Source organism: Arachis ipaensis, chromosome B03 (assembly GCF_000816755.2).
Source record: "Arachis ipaensis cultivar K30076 chromosome B03, Araip1.1, whole genome shotgun sequence".
NCBI lineage: Eukaryota > Viridiplantae > Streptophyta > Magnoliopsida > Fabales > Fabaceae > Arachis > Arachis ipaensis.
The window spans coordinates 73188324-73205307 of NC_029787.2; the positions used below are offsets into that span (position 1 = coordinate 73188324).

Sequence of the window (16984 nt, forward strand, 5' to 3'; positions counted from 1 at the left end):
TGTGAACAGAATTGCTTCTCTCCCAGTCTCATCCTCTCTCACCGGGCCACGCCGCCACCCATAACAGCCCCCGTCGCCCATAGCTTCGGGAGACGCTGCCGTGAACGCCCGAGCATCACCGTCGCGCAAGTTGCGTCGTTCACACAGCCCTAAACTTACCAGTCGGAAAAGCCCCTCCCTCAAGCCGGCGACCTTTTCACCCTCCGACGTCTTCTTCGTTCCCCTCTTGGACTATAAAATGTCAGTATAAAACTATTGTTCTACTTTATAGAGTATGTTTGTGTGACACCTAGGATTCAGATGTTCTTTGATTTTGAAAATTGAGCACCATGAAAACTGATCTCAGCATTGCAAGAAGGGGTTTTGCAGTAGGAATTTTTGGCTCTTCTGCTAAGCTTAGATCAATCAGCGCTCAAGCCTCTTTTGGTTTTTCTTCTAATGCTGATTCATGCTTTTGGTTTATTATGCATGCATTTGTGTGTATAGAAAGGAAACAGTGTTTGATTGGTGATTTTTTTTGTGTGATTTTGGTAGGTTTTACAATGGTAAATTTGCTGCTCATGCTGTACAATCTTTTCACTATGTTAATTACACCTTTCTTTCACTTAGCTTGGTGGTTAGCCATGATTATGAGAATCTTGATGATGCTGCAGCAGCAATAAATGACTTTTACTCTCTTCTAAAATAGTTAATTATTAAGTGCAACTACCGAACTATGTTATAAATTTGAGCTGCAACTTATCTCTACTTGTCACTGCAGACCATTAGAACTATGTCTGCTGAGGTAATACTATTTCTCTTCTCCTATTTAGTTACCTGATCGATCTCTTTCTTATCTTAGTTTCATTTTTATCTTTTCTTCTATAAAGATAATCTCTCTTTTTCAATTCTCAGGCCAATTTGGACATAATTCCCTACTTTTTCTTTAAAACCCTTTTTTTTTGGAATATATATATTTTCAAGATGAGTTCTTTCTGTTTTTTATTTGTTCCAAATTTAATGAATAAGCTAACTTAGTTGATAATGTTTTATGTGAGTGATAGGCATGCATGGTGTTTGAAACCTAAAAATATAAATAGTTTGGTTAAAAAGGCAATTTTTATCATAAAAAATAGAATTCGAACTGGATTAAAAAAAAATCAAATCTTATGTTCTGGAGGTAACTGGGAATGGAATATTTTTACTCATGATTAAATAGGTTTTTCTGTAACCAAGTTTGATAGTAGTTGTAAAAGCAAGAGCAATAAAATTCACAATCAAACTATTTTTTATTTATGATTCTAAATTTAAATGCAATATGCTAGATATTTTTAGCAATAAAACCTGATGTCTAGAGCCTGATTAAATCATGTTCAAATGCTATGAGATATCTCTTAGTCACTAAGATTTTAATTTTTATTATGGAGTGTCATAATAGGTTCTACCCTCTCTAGATGAATGCCATGATTGCTTTTGTTTATTATATGCATCTCACTTATTAGACCAAGATATTTCTATACATTTAACCATGCTGAATTCTCCATCCTGTTTAGCATTGGCATTATTATCTTTTTAATCATTTTTCAAAGTTTATCCATCTTACACAATTTTAATGGTTGATGAGCCTCTTATTTACTTTCTTTATGTTTCTTTTTTTAGGGCTATCTTTCTTAATCTGAAAGCAAGGTCTACACTAGCAACAATTAAGAAGACCTAAAAGGCAATAAAGCCTTCACTTTTTTCACATTTGGGTTGAATTTTCTCTTTTTTCTTCCTATGTGAAGTGGGTAGTTATGTAAAATAAAAATTTGTACAAAAAAATTTACTTTTTAAAGAAAAATAGTAATAGTTATGTAGAATAATACTATATGCAATCATGTTTAGAACTATTGATGTTGAGAATTTTTTTTATATTTAGAATTATGTCTTATATTGAGGAATTATGTTATAAAAGATTTAATTTTTAAATTTTGATATTAAAAAATAATTTTTTAATTTGAGAATATGTAAATGAGATGAGATTAATAAATGATTTGAAATTAAAAATAATAATTACAGGATTTGTGGAGGTTTGAAAATCTCACAAAATACTGAAGTGAGTGAAGTCAAGCTAGCGTCAGCAAATCGGACATAAGCAATACACGTAAATCCCCGTCCTTTAGAAAGACGATAGCGATTCTCTTCCAGTGCTTTAATTAAGAGTTCAAAGAGGAACCTATAAGAAAAAATTGTAGGAATAGCCGGAGCGTAGCTCTATCGGAACTTACCTCATCAGCGACTTTAACTTCCTATCGGCTTCGGTTAATTTGTGTTAAATTAAAAAATTAATTTGTGGGAGTTTTAAACTGCCACAAAAGTTCAATATAAAACCCCCACTAAACACTCACAAAACCCCCACTGAATAGATTGTGGAGGTTTTAAAAACCCCCCACAAAAGACCTCGTGGCACCTCAAATTTTGGGGATTTTAGAAACCCCTACAAACCATTTGGTCGGAGTTATAAACTTCCACAAATAAAAAAAAAAATGCCACAAGTTAAATAACAAGTTAAAACAAAATAACGTTCTAGTCTATATTGATTAGTTTCACAAGTTATATTTCTTCTACACGTTCAACCAAAAGTTAAAAATCTAATATAGATTAGTGTCTCTATGAATAAAAATATTCTTGATTTCTTTAGGTAGCATGTTGTTACCATTTTAGCACTCCTGTAAATAGAAAAAATCAAAACAAAAATTAGAAACAACATATAATACTAAGTACAATTGTTTTCATTCACTTTTCAAAATTTTTAGAAAAAATATGGCAGAACCTCCCTTAAAACTTGTATATTTCCACCGTTTATGGTTCCATAAAAAACAATCAATTCATTACTTATTTTTCAACCAATACACAACTAAATTTATCAAACTAAATTATTTTTCAACCATGGCACAACTAACATGTAATAAATAAATCTATATACAATTAAACTAGACTAGTAATATATCAATCATCTATGAATATGTATTAAAACCATAAACAATTTTATATGTACCTTTAATTGTCTAAGACTATTAAACTTTCCTTTTTCTTTTCCATTCATTGCATTTACCATCTTTAAGATTTTTTGTCTCTAACTTCATTCTCCCATGCTGCCCTTAAATTCATCAATAACAATGCACAGACCTTAAAAGAACACAGTGCTAGTAAAATAGAAAATCTAATAAGATGGTATTCGACAACAAATCACCAATAATTAAGTATTGACATAAGTGGTGAAGTTTAGCTTTAACAATGGAGAGTGATGGCCCTCCAAATTTTTTATAAAACATTAATATTACTTTGTTCAAGGAGTAAGAACTTAGTTATCCCAGGTTTAACCCTCACGCACATCGCCTATAATTTCTTTTAATTCAAATGTAACATATTAGAATGGTCTTTGACAAGAATTTTTTGCCTCCTCTAATAATTATTTCAAGCTTTGCCATCGATTGACATATTTTAATTAAAATCAGAACAAATGAACAATAATCAAAACATGTTTTTATTAGAATAAAAATAAATTAGAACCAATTAAGAATAACAAATCAACAATAATCAGAACATATTTTAATTAAAATCAGAATAAATCACAATCAAATATGGAGAACAAAGTAACAAATCAACATTTTGTGCAATTAAAATCAAAATAGTTCAGAACAAAACAAAGAGAATAAATCAATAATAATCAGAAGTTCAGAACAATAAATCAACCTTATAAATTATAATAACAAGTTCCTAACAAACCCAGCATTATAAATTATAATATACAAAGCTCAGACCTTAATCTTATTTTAGAATGAAAAAAATAGTTTAGAAACATTACCAGAACCAGCGCCGAGAAGAAAAGGAGCAGCTGAGTAGGGCTTGTGATCTTCTTCACCAAAAGAGCATCAGCGCCGAAAAGAATATGAGCAGCACCAAGAAAAAGAGGAGCAGTGCCAAGAAGAAGAGGAGCAGGAGAAGAAGAGGAGCAGCAACAACGAGGAGAAAAGGACCACGAACAGAGCAGTAACCTTCACACTTCGCGGCCGCTGTTGGTGGCGTTGTGACTAAGGTTCTCTGGCAAGTAGTGCAGTGCGGAGAAGCTGTGTAGCACGAAAGCAGGGCAGGCGATTCCGAGGAAGAACACCGTGAGGCCAATGACGATGGCCGGTGGGTGTCTGAACAAGCATTCACAAAGGGTCTGAGAATGGGAGATTAGGATTTGGGAGCTTGAGGTCTTTGTATCTTTAATTTTTTATAAAAAATAATTAATTAACACAAATAATATTTTAAAAAATAAAATTTTTAAAATAAAATAAAATTATCTTAAAGATTTTAATATTTTAAAATAATTTTTTTAGTTACAAAAAAAAATACTTATATTTTATGACAAACAAATAAATTGTTACAAACAATACTGAATTTTGTAACAAATTAATTTTTTGTTATAAAACAATTGGAGTTTTTGAAACAAAAAGATATTTTATTACAAAATAAGTTGAATTTAAGCAACTACTTTATCCTTTATTACAAAAGATAATAAAATTTTGTAACAAAATACCAGTTCGTTACAAAATCTATCATAATTTGTAACAAAAAAATAGGTTGTTGCAAAATATTAGCACGTTTTGTAACAACTTGTATTGTTGTTACAAAACATTATTATTCTATAATAATCACCAGTTATTGTTACAAAAAATCATCTTTTGTAACAATTTTAAATTTGACACAAAACTTTTGTTACAAATGTTTCATCGTAGTGATGTGGAGTTCGAACAATTATCTAATATCGTCGAAAAACCTGACCTGAATTTCAATTAGGAAGGTTATAACAGGGAAAGCAAAGAGAAATACGAAGGCAACTATTATTTCATTGATCCTAATATAGATGAGGATCAAGCATACTGCATCATCAAGTCAGATGTAGAGGACTTTGCAAATGGACTAGTAAGTGAGCATCCATATAAAGAGCCATCTTTCATGCACGTTTTGGATCTCGAGGCTATAAATACACTAGAATTTCAAGAATATACCAATGCAAGTATGTAGTTGCGAGCACACTATTTTAATTAGTAAGTTAAATATTGAATTTGTAGAATTAGATCTTGCAGTGTGTAAACATATTTCGTGGTGTTGTTGAAGATCTATCTATTACTGCAGATAGTGAATTTGTCGTCGGAATGAAATTTAATTCTAGAGAGGTTGTGATAAAGACAGTAAAAGATTATACGATTTTCAGAGACAAAGTCACCTCTGTTTTTAATGTTGCCCTGCTCAGTATTAGATTCATGGTCAATAGTCATCTGTACAGCCTCCCATCTCCTTGACAGAACAACTCATGAATATCCAACATTGGCTACCCATAATTTCTAATTATTTATAAGAATTGCAGTCACAACTAACGTTACAGCAAGACCATCGGTAAGAAGAGATACTGCCAATCAAATCTGTAAGCAAATTTAAAATGTAGCCATAAATTTTGATCTCTGACGTGCAACTAGTGAGGTGGCCAGAGTGGCACAGAATGTTACATCAGTTACTCTCATTAACAATAAAAAACCTGGATGACAAGAATGAAACAAAAAATAATTTCAATACTGAAATGCTAGTTAATCTATTTAGCTATTTTCCAGGGATAATCAACTCAAAATGCTCAAACTCAACATCATTGACTAAAAAAATAATCATGATGATATTGATTGGTCTTTTTGTTAAGATAAGACACAAATTAAATTGAAAAGATTAAAATAACCTAAGAAGGAAGGCATGCACGTTCTTTAAGTTTAAAATGATATCTTGTTTATATATATATATATATATATATATTATAACCCAACATTATATAGCTAATTGCAATCAACATTTAACATAACAATAAAAATCTTAAATTTCTAAAAATAAGACCTTTGAAATTCAATTAAAAAAAACATTTAAAATTCATACTTAATAAAAGCTCATTTTAATATTATCTAAACTTAGCTACTATAATCTTATAGATCTTCTTAGTATAATAATTATTTTTTTTAAATAGACATGAGCTAAGAAGTAAAAAAAATTAAGGAGCTATGGTTTAGGATTTATCCTTCTTATTTATATTGGTATCTAACTCTGTATCACAATCATCATAAGTCACAAAATGCAATAATTCATTAAAACAAAATTTAATTGGAAATTTAACAGCAAGGCCAAGGTTTAGGTCAGAACTTAGAAGAAAAATAAAAGGGTCTAATTAAGTAAACAAGGCTCCGACATACCACGTCTTTGCTTTCACTATTGACATGCAGAGAAGAATAAGTAAGTAAATCTGAACAAGAAAGAGAAGAGAAGATACTTACAAAGAGAAGTGTGAAGAAAAAAGAGAATGTCGGAAAGCGATAAAAACGGAATAAGCGAGTTCTTTGTTCTTAATACATGAAAAATGAAAAAATGGAGAATGAAGTAGTTGCTAGTAACAAATCAAGAGTCCATTTCTAAATTCTAACAGTAAATGGTAAATAAATTTCCTATATTTCCCATTAATCTAAGGTTCTTGTTCAAGTTTTGGCACTTAATTAGTTAATTTGGATTGCCGATCACCTGAAATTTGAAAACAACAAGAACATCAATGAAAACAAATTAAAATGCTTACAAGTGAAGAATTCTGAAACAGATAAGATAAACATGTTGGAAAAACAAATGAAAAAAAGGGTTTTGAATATGTGAAAACTAAAGAGGTTGAAACAACTCCAGAAAGACACAATCTTTTCAATTTTCACAAGACATGTATATATATACCTGAAAGTGTTGCTGGTGAAAATCTGAATTGTAGAGAGATAATTAAGGAAATCAACTTGAATTTGGAGTCCTTGTCTTTTCTGTTTCTCTCAATAAATTGTTTTCTTGTCCTTTCTGTAAACTCCGTTAAATTAGTAGATAATTAGTCAATAAACTAATTTTTAATAAGGAAGATTAGAAATGTGAATATTATATCAAATTAGGATAGAGCTCATTGAAACGAAAATTTTGACACTAATTTAGAAGAAAACGATCCAAAATTGGACCGAACGGGCCGAACCGGTTGAACTGGACCCAACCAACCCAGCAATTAAAATGAACCTAAGCCTTTCTCTTCTTCATTTCAGCAGAAACGAAGCTGAAAGCCTTCCAGGGAAGGAAAGAAGAGAAAACTCACTGAAACCCTTACGGTGAATTCCAACCCCTGTAACTCCTCTGTCCAAGCTCCGATCGCCGCACCGTTTGCGGCCACGCGTCCACCGTGTCGAGTTCTACGTTTCTACCAGAACAATTTCATAAGTAAACTATTAATTACTCTCAGCCACTCTTTTCCCCCAATTTTCCAAAATTGGAAGAGATGTTGAATTTCTTTGATTTCTAATGTTTTAGGATCCAATTAGCCTGAGAAAAATGTTCACTCTTACTTATGTGAAGCTTGGGTAAGGTAAGGATACTACAATTCTATTTTATTTTTATTAAATTTGTGTTTTGGAAATTAAATTGGGTAGATATGTGTTATAAATGCGTATTAGGTTGTGAATAAATAATTGGAGTTTGAAATTGTGAATATTGGAACTTGGAGGAAGCTAAGCTTAGAGTGTATTGAGCTTTTGAGGGGCTGTCTTGGCTTTTATTAAATTGCTTTGGTCGCTACGTGGAAATCGGCCAAGGTATGGTTTAGGTTTCTTGCATTTAATATATAATGTTCTGTGAAAACTTAGGCTAGATGACCATAGGATAAGTTGGAACGTATGTGTATATTGTGGTTTAGTATCTTGTTGTTACATATGGATTGGTATGGTGCTGATTAGTTGAAGGATTGGTAAATTGTTAATTATTGATTTGAGGATATAATTATGTGATTTGTAAGCTATGGTTTGATTGTGAAATTTGGTATGTAAATATAATTATTGTTGGAGGATTTGGCTTGTATATACATGTTTATTGTTGGAGTGGAAAATGATTTTATGGTGGTTGTTGTGTTGAGGGAGAAGGGTATTTTGGTGCTTGTACGTGTAGGAGGTTGTTTTGGAATTATGGGAAATGTTTGAATGAAAAAGAGATTTTGGCAAGTTTACCAAACTTTGGTCTTGGGCCGAACTTCGACAGGCTATAACTTAGTTTCCGGAACGCTAAATTGATTTCAACTTGTTTTAAATGAACATTGGATTCGTGAAGTTTATGCCGTTTGAAGAACGGAAGAAAAACGATTTAAAATGATTGAGTTATGCCCGTTGGAAGTTTTGGTGTTAAATTTGTGAATTCTGCAGCTAAACACTTCATGGTATGCAGCTTTCTGGTTGATCCTTTTTTTTAAGAATGTACGTCCACGCAACCCACGCGCACGCGTGACATGAAGTTTTCACCCACGTGTATGCATGACAAAGGGATGCGCACGCGAGCTGCACCTTCACACTCACACGCGTACGCGTGGCCCCTATTTCACCAAACATGGTTTTCAGCATCTTAAACTATATTTCGAACTTCTAAACCTCTATTTTCATTCCTTTAGTCATAAATAGTGGTATTAAACTTGATAATCAGATGAAGTTAGGAGATGGGGATAACTTGAAGGTGAAGTAAAGCTAAAAAGTGATGAATTGATTATGAAATGTTACGGGTGATCATATATGATACTTGGATGGATTATTCAAATTTGATTATGTATGATACTTGCCTTGAATGATTAAATAATCTGAGATACGAAATTCTCTGGATAAAGTACCGTGGCGTGCCACCACGTGTACTAGGTTGAAAACTCGATACTCTGTTGACCCTACGACGTAAGGGTGACTGGGCACTTATAAATTCCCGGGAATGTTAACCCCCATTGAGCAATATTGATTATTTGAGAAAAAGCTATGCATAGACTCTTGGGGATGCACGTCGAGGGACAGTCTAAGGTTTTCGAACTTGTCGGGTTGGCTGGATAACCGACAGATGAGCCTCATCAGCCATAGGACAGGCATGCATCATATGCATACTACTTGAATTACTTGTTTGTGCATTAACTGGGTGTGCCTAAGTGTACTTGCCATGTTAAATGTATATTTGTTACCTATAATATTTGTAACTTTCTTGTGCTTGCCTTTATTTGTTTATTTGTCTGTGAAACGCTAACGGAGATGGAGCTATGGAGGAATGGCAGTACGGGACTTAGATTTAAGATTAAGTTAAGTTAGGTTTAGATACTTTTAGTAAACCACATTTTATGGCTTCTGTTTAATACTTTAAACTCTATAATCTGAGTGTCGGCATTCTAGGATTGCCTCTGGCATTCCCAGGACCTTATATATTATGTGTGTGACACCTTTAGCATACTGAGAACCTCCGGTTCTCATTCCATACTATGTTATTGTTTTACAGATGCAGGTCGAGAGGCATCTCGTTAGGCGTCTAGACACCTGAAGTAAAGTGGTTACTGGGTTATGTTGTTGTACAGTGATGTATATATATGTACTTAGCTTTCTCTCTGCATAACTTATTCTTTTTTATCCTCTTAGAGGTTTATGAAGAGACAGGATTTTGTTTATGTATATTTGGGTTTTGGATATGTATGTATATATATATATATATATATGTAAATATTCTCCGGCCAGCCTTGGCTTCGCGGGCTGAGTTAGGAGCTTGTTATTTTGTATCTTTGGCACTATATTCCTACTATTGTTATCTTATGTTCGATAGTTATAGTTTTCTTAGCACGCAAGTTAACTTGTTTCTTGAGCGTTGCGATTTTATTTTGCGATTTTTATTTCATCTACTCTTTAAGGCTCCTAGTATATTATAATCTTTCTGCTATTATATGTATACATTATATTGTAGAGGTCATAATACCACACAACCTTTGTTTTACGGCTTAAGCGTAAAGCTCAGTGTGGTAGGATGTTACACTTTCTCTGTTCCTTTCTGTTCCTCTCAAGATGCTTCCTAATCCCGAAATCTCACCGCCAATTACTCCTACAATGTAGAGTCATAGATATATTTAATCGGTGTTATGAAAAAAATTGAAAGAAATCATAAAAATCATAGAAACGATTACTACACTACTAGAAAACTAGTTATTACAGACGGATATTTCCGACGGATTTTATCCCACTGAAATACAGACGGAATTTCAGAGGGATTTTTTTGTCGAAAAACAAAAAAAATAGATTAGTATAAATTACAGACGAAAAAGAAAATCCGTCTATAATTCCGTCAGAAAAATTAATTTTTTTCCGTGGAATGGTTACAGACGGATTTTTCCGTCTGTAATTTAAATGAAATCCGTCGGAAATATTAAAAACCCTAGTTGAAGATTCACTCCATTCACTCCATTACTTCACAAAACTCTCCCAGCACGCACCACGCACTCCCAGCACGCAGTGGCACCCTCCTCCCCTCCTCGTCTTCTCAGCCCTCCGTGTCTCACACCAGTCACCGGCGAAGCTCGTCGTTCGAATGACGACGGTGACGACCGACGATTGACGTTCGACGAATGACGACCTACGGTGCTGCCCTGCTTCTCGGTGACCACTGACGCTTCTCTGCTTGGCCCGGTCGTCTTCTTCTTCTCTATTACTTCCTCGCCACTGCTGTGCGCTGCTAGTCCCGCTCCTTCTGCTCCGCTCTCTTCTCCGGTCTTCTTCTCAGGTAAATAATTAATTTTATTGTTTAATTAATATGCAGGTTAGGGAATAGGGATTTTGATTATCAGATTTTGTGAATTTAGGGATGTGGGTGTTGATTTTGATTATTAAGATTCTGATTAAGGGTTTGGGTGTTGATTTTTTATTATTAGAACTCTGATTAGGTGTGGGTGTTGATGCTTCCAAACCCAAATGGAGCATATTTCTTAGCTTTTGCTACTGTTTTGCACATTCAATTTTTTTCTTAAATTATTCTAAAGTCCTAATAAGAGTGTGAGCTTGTGTTTTTAATAAGAGTGTGAGTTTGTGTTTTTTGTTAAACATGAAGCTAGGGAAGACAAGGACAAGGTACAAAAATGGAGATCTGCTCTAGCTAAAGCTGCTGAAATTTCAGGATTTACTTATCCATTGGACTCTGAGTTGTAAGCCTCCTCCTCTTTTTTATTTTTACTTTTGTTTTATTTTCATTTTCATACTTGTTACTATTTGTTGTTAGTCAAATGACTTATTTTCTGTATTTTTTATGGCGAGTGAGAACAGGATTGATTAGGTGTGGGTGTTGATGCTTCCAAACCCAAATGGAGCATATTTCTTAGCTTTTGCTACTGTTTTGCACATTCAAAATTTTTCTTAAATTATTCTAAAGTCCTAATAAGAGTGTGAGTTTGTAAGTTTGTATTTTTAATAAGAGTGTGAGTTTTTGTTTTTTGTTAAACATGAAGCTAGGGAAGACAAGGACAAGGTACAAAAATGGAGATCTACTCTAGCTAAAGCTGCTGAAATTTCAGGATTTACTTATCTATTGGACTCTGAGTTGTAAGCCTCCTCCTCTTTTTTATTTTTACTTTTGTTTTATTTTCATTTTCATACTTGTTACTATTTGTTGTTAGTCAAATGACTTATTTTCTATATTTTTTATGGCGAGTGAGAACAGGATTGAGATTGTGTTGTGTTGTGTGTGTGTGTGTGCTGTCTCTGTAATCTGTACCCAGTAGTCCCAATTTTTTAATTTTGTCTCTTGCATTGAAGAGTTATCTGCACTTCACATCACGGGTCACTCATATCACATTCATATGTCTCACTAGTTTTTCAAGCCGTGTCTGCGTTTTAAAAGCGGTGGTGATCTATTTGAAGCTTCAATGATCAATGATATGTAATAATATATATTTGTATTTATTTATACGTGATTTTCCTTTTTACCTCTTGTGATGATGTTTTTTTCTAAATTATCTTAGGTGAGTTGTTGGAGTTCGTTATTGACACTGTCCACACTTCACAGTGCATATGAATTGGATAAGTCTTAATGGTTATAAGTTATGATCCTTCCTTATTTGTTCAAAGAGCCAGAACAGTGAATCTGCGACACTGTGTTTCAGCTTGGCATCCACGTAAGTATTCAGATCTGAATCACTATGCAATTTTATGATTTTATCAACTCAATCTCTAAAATAAGTTTGGACGTTATGCCATCTCCTCCTCCTCCTCCTTCTTTGATTTTAAAATTTGGTTAAAGAATTACTTAGCGAATTCTGTGTTATTTTTTAGTCTGCTGCATAAAACAGACACGTTCTTTTCTTTTATGTTCAAAATCTTTCTGTGAAGTTTTCCATGTTGGCAATTGCTACTTAAAATGGTTAGAGCTATGTATGATTTGAGAAATAAAGTTTTTGTTTCTTCATATTAGTTTTTCTTTTGTGCATGTAAAATTCGAGATCTATAACTTGGAATAGAGGTTGTGGCTAACGAATATAATCCTGAATTTCAGAGGGGTGTTTGTAAAAATTGTTTGCTTGCATGGTTGGATTTGATATCTTTGATAACTTGGGGGAATGATGGATATTGAAGAAGAGAGCCCCATGTCTGGGTCCTTAAAAGCCATGATTCTAATGATGGATATTATAATGTCTGGTTCCCCTGATAATGGATGCAGCCCTTTGGCAAATTTGAATTTTGTCGACGGATGGATTATATCTAGTATCTAGTTGTAGGAAAGAGAACTTTGAAATTTGAATACAATAGCAACCTTTTCGTGAATCGGAAAATTAAGTTGAAGCTAGCCCTTTTTCTTTTTTATCTTTGTTACCAGTATCTGATTGGTATATTCTATTTTATTTTATTACTAGACCAATTCGAATTTGGTTCCAGTACTTTCTAAGCCACTTTGTGTTTTCTATTGTTATTATCATTTTCAGGTTGCATAATGCAAAGTGAGGTATCACACTATGATGGGACAACTTATTTTAGTTTAGTTCCTTTTGTTCCTATAATAATTCATAGGTAATTGAGGATTTCATTTATTCTATATTTAAGTTCGTTTGACGATTACAAATCACTTTCATCACCATGTTCCTAATTCAGCACTAATATCTTCTCTTTTCCTTCTGTTTTGCTTTTTAATTTTACAGGGTGATTACATCAAAGATTTGTAGCTGTAATTACATCTGTATCAGTTTCTAATTTCACACACTGTTCTTGGATTCATTTCTTTCTTCCCCCAATTCTGTGATATTTTTTTTTAATCTATTCCAAGTCGAACTTTGCTCCATGGTTTTTTCATTCTTTGTTTCTCTGTAGATTGATAACTTTGGATCTATAATCTGCTTATTGTAGTTAAAACATGATTTGATTCCATTGATCTAACACCACACCAAAATTGCACTGCATTATCATGTTACTGCTGGAATGGATAATTTAATAGCTTTCTCGAAGTCCTGCTTCTGATTCATATTGATTATTGATTATCATGATTTAATAATGAATTATGTTACCTTGATCCAGGGTTGCAGTAACTAGAACACCTCTTTCAGCCTATGATGCCACCTTATGCAGCACTTTATTCACCTGGAGGGGTTTATACTCATCCTGCCATTCCTATTGTAAGTCTAGCTACTTTCATGCAATTTATTTCATGGTTTATGAAAAATTGGAGCTTGTCTTGTTCATTGCCCATGAATGTTTGGCTTCTACTGTAATGATATCAATCAATAGTTCACAATAGGATAAGAGAAACTACTATACTGAAATGTCAAATGTGTTTCCTTTGATCCTGTTTGTGTACCCATGAATTATATATTTCTAAAACATAGGGGCCACATCCACACGGACAAGGAGTTCCATCTTCACCTGCTGTAAGCTATGATGTTTTCTGAGATCAGTTCCTAATTTAGGCATAGTAAACATATCTTTGTTCTGTTATAGATAATTTATCTGCAATCATCTTGTTTCCTTTTTTTGCCTGATCTGTTTTTCCGTTTCAGGCTCTAGAACTTGCTACTCTTGTTCCTCTTCAGCTTTTAAAGTCAAGTGGAACCAAATGCATAATGGTAAGTGTACTTAAAAAGGCTTTTGAACTTTTGCTATAGGTAAGAGGTTATACTGACATTTGTAAATTATCTAAGGTTGGTGACCCAAAGCAACTTCCATGAAGACTTTGAAAATATAGATCAATTTGATGCTTTGAGTTAAGATTTTTTATGTCAACCTTGGTGTTAAGGACATTTTCTTTTCTGGCATGCTAGTTATAAACTTGTAATTAATAATAAATAAAATATTCCTTGAATGCTTTTCTGTTTTAAATAGCTTTTTTCTTGCAGATGTTGTAAGGGACTAAATCTTTTCTGGCATGCTAGTTATAAACTTCTGCAAATACTTTTTAGTCATCTTTCCTTCCCTTGGAGCTTAAATCTAGGGAATCTGACCTCCACATTTCAAGAGTTGGTGAATTTACTATGTTGCTGTTCCTTTTACCAGTAGCATTTAATTTTCTTTTCAGCTATAGTTTTTATATAGAAAATATTGATAATGAAATTTTCAAGTGAAAAATTTCACCAATTTTCATCCTTAAACATAATTAGAATGTTGCATCAATATTGATCTTCAGCCAGTCGTTTGGTGGCACTCTCCATCTCACTGATAAGCTATTTCTCCTTTTAGGTTCTATTAACCGGTGGTTCTTTTTTTCATATATGTTGTTATAGTCAGATTCTAATTTTCAGTTAGTGGAGTTAGTAAGTCAGTAAGTATAGAAACTTCAGTTATAGTATGGGTGCTTCCAATCTCCAGCTCAAGCTTATCAGTTATTACTTCACTTGGTTCTTACTTCTCAGATTGGGAGACAAAAGGAGAAAACATTGAAGAAGATGGGGTTCGGAGTTCCTGCTCTTCCATTTACCTTTGTGGCTCACCTTCTAGCGGTGGCTGCTATTGTCATGGTCTTGCTTTGGAACATACACTTCAGAGGTGGCTTAGCTTGGGAAGCTACCAACAAAAATCTCATATTCAATGTATGTTTCTTGTTTCATCTTGCTCTTTACTCTCTATTTGCTATTATTTTTGGGACTATGATGCATTGATATATGGCTCTTCTTGATTCTTACTCTGTTTCATTTGGTCCTCTGTTGAATGAACCTTAACTGAATTTGGCATTTGCCTTGTATATTTGAACCTTAAAAGCAAGACACACTAAACATAATTCGAACGTTTTCCCCCCGGCCAAGTAATATATCTTGCTTTTAGTTTGAGTTCCATGGTTTCAGTGATTGATTGATTACCTTAAAGTTATTAGAGACTAATATTATATATTTTGTGGATAGTTTACAGTTTACACTTTACATATCTACCACAATATTGGTTTGTCAGTTTCTTGCTTAGTATTTCATACTAGTATTTACTTCAATCTTGTAAAGTTTCACATATTTTTTTTTGTTTACTTTAACAATATTTTAAAAAGTACATAACAACTAGCATAAGGTTAATTTATCATGATATGTGTAACTGGTTTAACTCATCCGCATTGATTAAAAAGGTTGATAATGCTCACTGTTAAATAACTAGAACATTTTGGCCTTATGGTATGCCTTGCATTAGATTAAATTTCTACATTCCTGTTTATTAGTTATTTTAATGAGATAGGACATCTTTACTATTAGACTTATACAATTAAGTTGACTTTTGATGGGTTTGAAAGAGATTATATATCCAACTTTACTGTTTGCCTGGTTTTCAGTTTCAAGTGGTGTGACTGAATTTCTAATGCACATATGTGATATCATGTTCTTGAGACTACACTTCAGGCTCTCATGTTCTTGCTTTTCTTCTTGTGTTGATGTTGAAAATGCAATTCTCACAGTGGATAGAGCAAGCTTCTGAACCCAACAAGGAAGCAGTTATTAAAGCATTGCTAGGTGCAAAAGAAGCTATGCTTGGGATTAGATATCATATGCGCCTAATGGGTGAGGCTGCAGGTGTTCCTGTAAGTTCCTTTCATTGATTTGGCACTTATTATTAGGCTTCTTCTGTTTGAATGATGTTGATTATAAATTATATCTGCTGGTAGAATATCACTACTCTTTCCTTGCAATTCATGCAGATTAAACCAGAATCACAAATAAAACTTTTAGATGCTACACTGAATTTGGAAGGAGTGTTGTTGGCTGGAGTTCTAGGAGCAGGAGGATTTGATGCTGTCTTTGCTGTTACTTTGGGAGATTCAAGGAGTAATGTGACAAAAACATGGAGCTCACTCAATGTTCTTGCCCTTCTGGTTAAAGAAGATCCTTGTGGCGTTTCTTTAGAAAGTGTTGACATTAGAACAAATGAAATCACTTCAGCTGTATCTTCAATTCATATTGAATAATTTATTGTAAATATTGTTTATTTTTAATACGATGAATTTGTTTATTTTTTGAAATATTGTAAATATTCGAATATAAATTAGATAAAAATTTGTATTAAATTTATATTTATTTTGTATGAAAACAAGTTTATTTTGTAATTAGAAAAAGTAAAAAAGTTCTATTTTACCTTACAGATGGATTTATAGACGGATTTTTTGTCTGTAATCATAATTTTCCAACGTTTAAATTACAGACGAAAAATCTGTCGGAAAATTCGTCTGTAATTACAGACGAAAAATCCGTCGAAAAATCTGTCTGTAATTACAGATGGAAATTCCGTCTGAAAATCCGCCTGTAATTACAGACGGAAAATCCGTCTGAAAATTTGCCTGTAATTACAGACGGAAAATCCGTCTGTAAATTCGTCTGTAATTACAGACGGAAAATCTGTCTGTAAGTTTGTCGCCTTCAGGAAATGGAGGGAGAATTTACAGAGGAAAAATCCGTCGGTAACTAGTAAAAATCCGTCTGTAATTTTTCGACGGAAAAAAAATCCGTCGGTAAATAATTTCCGACGGGGCTTTTACAGAGGGACAAAATCCGTCGGTAATTTCGTCGGTAACGAAAAATCCGTCTGTAATAAAGGCTAAATCCGGCTGTAAATCTGTCTGTATTAATCCATTTTCTAGTTGTGACTTCTACAATGTAGAGTCAGAGAAACATGAAATTGGTGACTTTGAAGATAAAAACAAAGAATAAATG

At 33.2% G+C, this 16984-nt stretch overlaps 1 protein-coding gene and 3 long non-coding RNA genes across 8 annotated transcripts; 3 read left to right on the forward strand and 1 right to left on the reverse strand.

Annotated features, from left to right (window-relative positions):
- On the forward strand, positions 7 to 1787 carry LOC110270196. The gene is made up of 3 exons (XR_002359439.1): positions 7 to 240; positions 610 to 784; positions 1639 to 1787. It is a non-coding gene; the product is annotated as an uncharacterized LOC110270196 (long non-coding RNA).
- Positions 6457 to 6872, reverse strand: LOC110270197. Its single transcript, XR_002359440.1, has 2 exons — positions 6760 to 6872; positions 6457 to 6561 (listed from the first exon to the last, which is right to left on the reverse strand). It is a non-coding gene; the product is annotated as an uncharacterized LOC110270197 (long non-coding RNA).
- Positions 10279 to 12462, forward strand: LOC107630575. 5 transcript variants are annotated; one of them, XR_002359435.1, is made up of 5 exons: positions 10279 to 10611; positions 10936 to 11029; positions 11330 to 11423; positions 11843 to 11995; positions 12373 to 12462. It is a non-coding gene; the product is annotated as an uncharacterized LOC107630575 (long non-coding RNA). The 5 variants fall into 5 exon arrangements; XR_002359437.1 differs by lacking the exon at positions 12373 to 12462 and adding an exon at positions 11148 to 11157 and having other exon boundaries at positions 11843 to 12178; XR_001618329.2 differs by lacking the exon at positions 12373 to 12462 and having other exon boundaries at positions 11843 to 12178.
- LOC107634483 (phosphomevalonate kinase, peroxisomal-like) lies at positions 15416 to 16330 on the forward strand. The gene is made up of 2 exons (XM_016337958.2): positions 15416 to 15858; positions 15976 to 16330. The coding sequence occupies exons 1-2, from the start codon at positions 15712 to 15714 to the stop codon at positions 16240 to 16242; spliced, it is 414 nt and encodes a 137-aa protein (XP_016193444.1). The 5' UTR covers positions 15416 to 15711; the 3' UTR covers positions 16243 to 16330.

What these genes read in the sequence shown, in the direction of transcription:
- LOC107634483 (XM_016337958.2), top strand. Translation starts at nt 15,712, where the DNA reads ATGTTGAAAATGCAATTCTCACAGTGGATAGAGCAAGCTTCTGAACCC. An exon ending in GTGAGGCTGCAGGTGTTCCT is followed by an intron (nt 15,859 to 15,975) that starts GTAAGTTCCTTT and finishes CAATTCATGCAG; the next exon opens with ATTAAACCAGAATCACAAAT.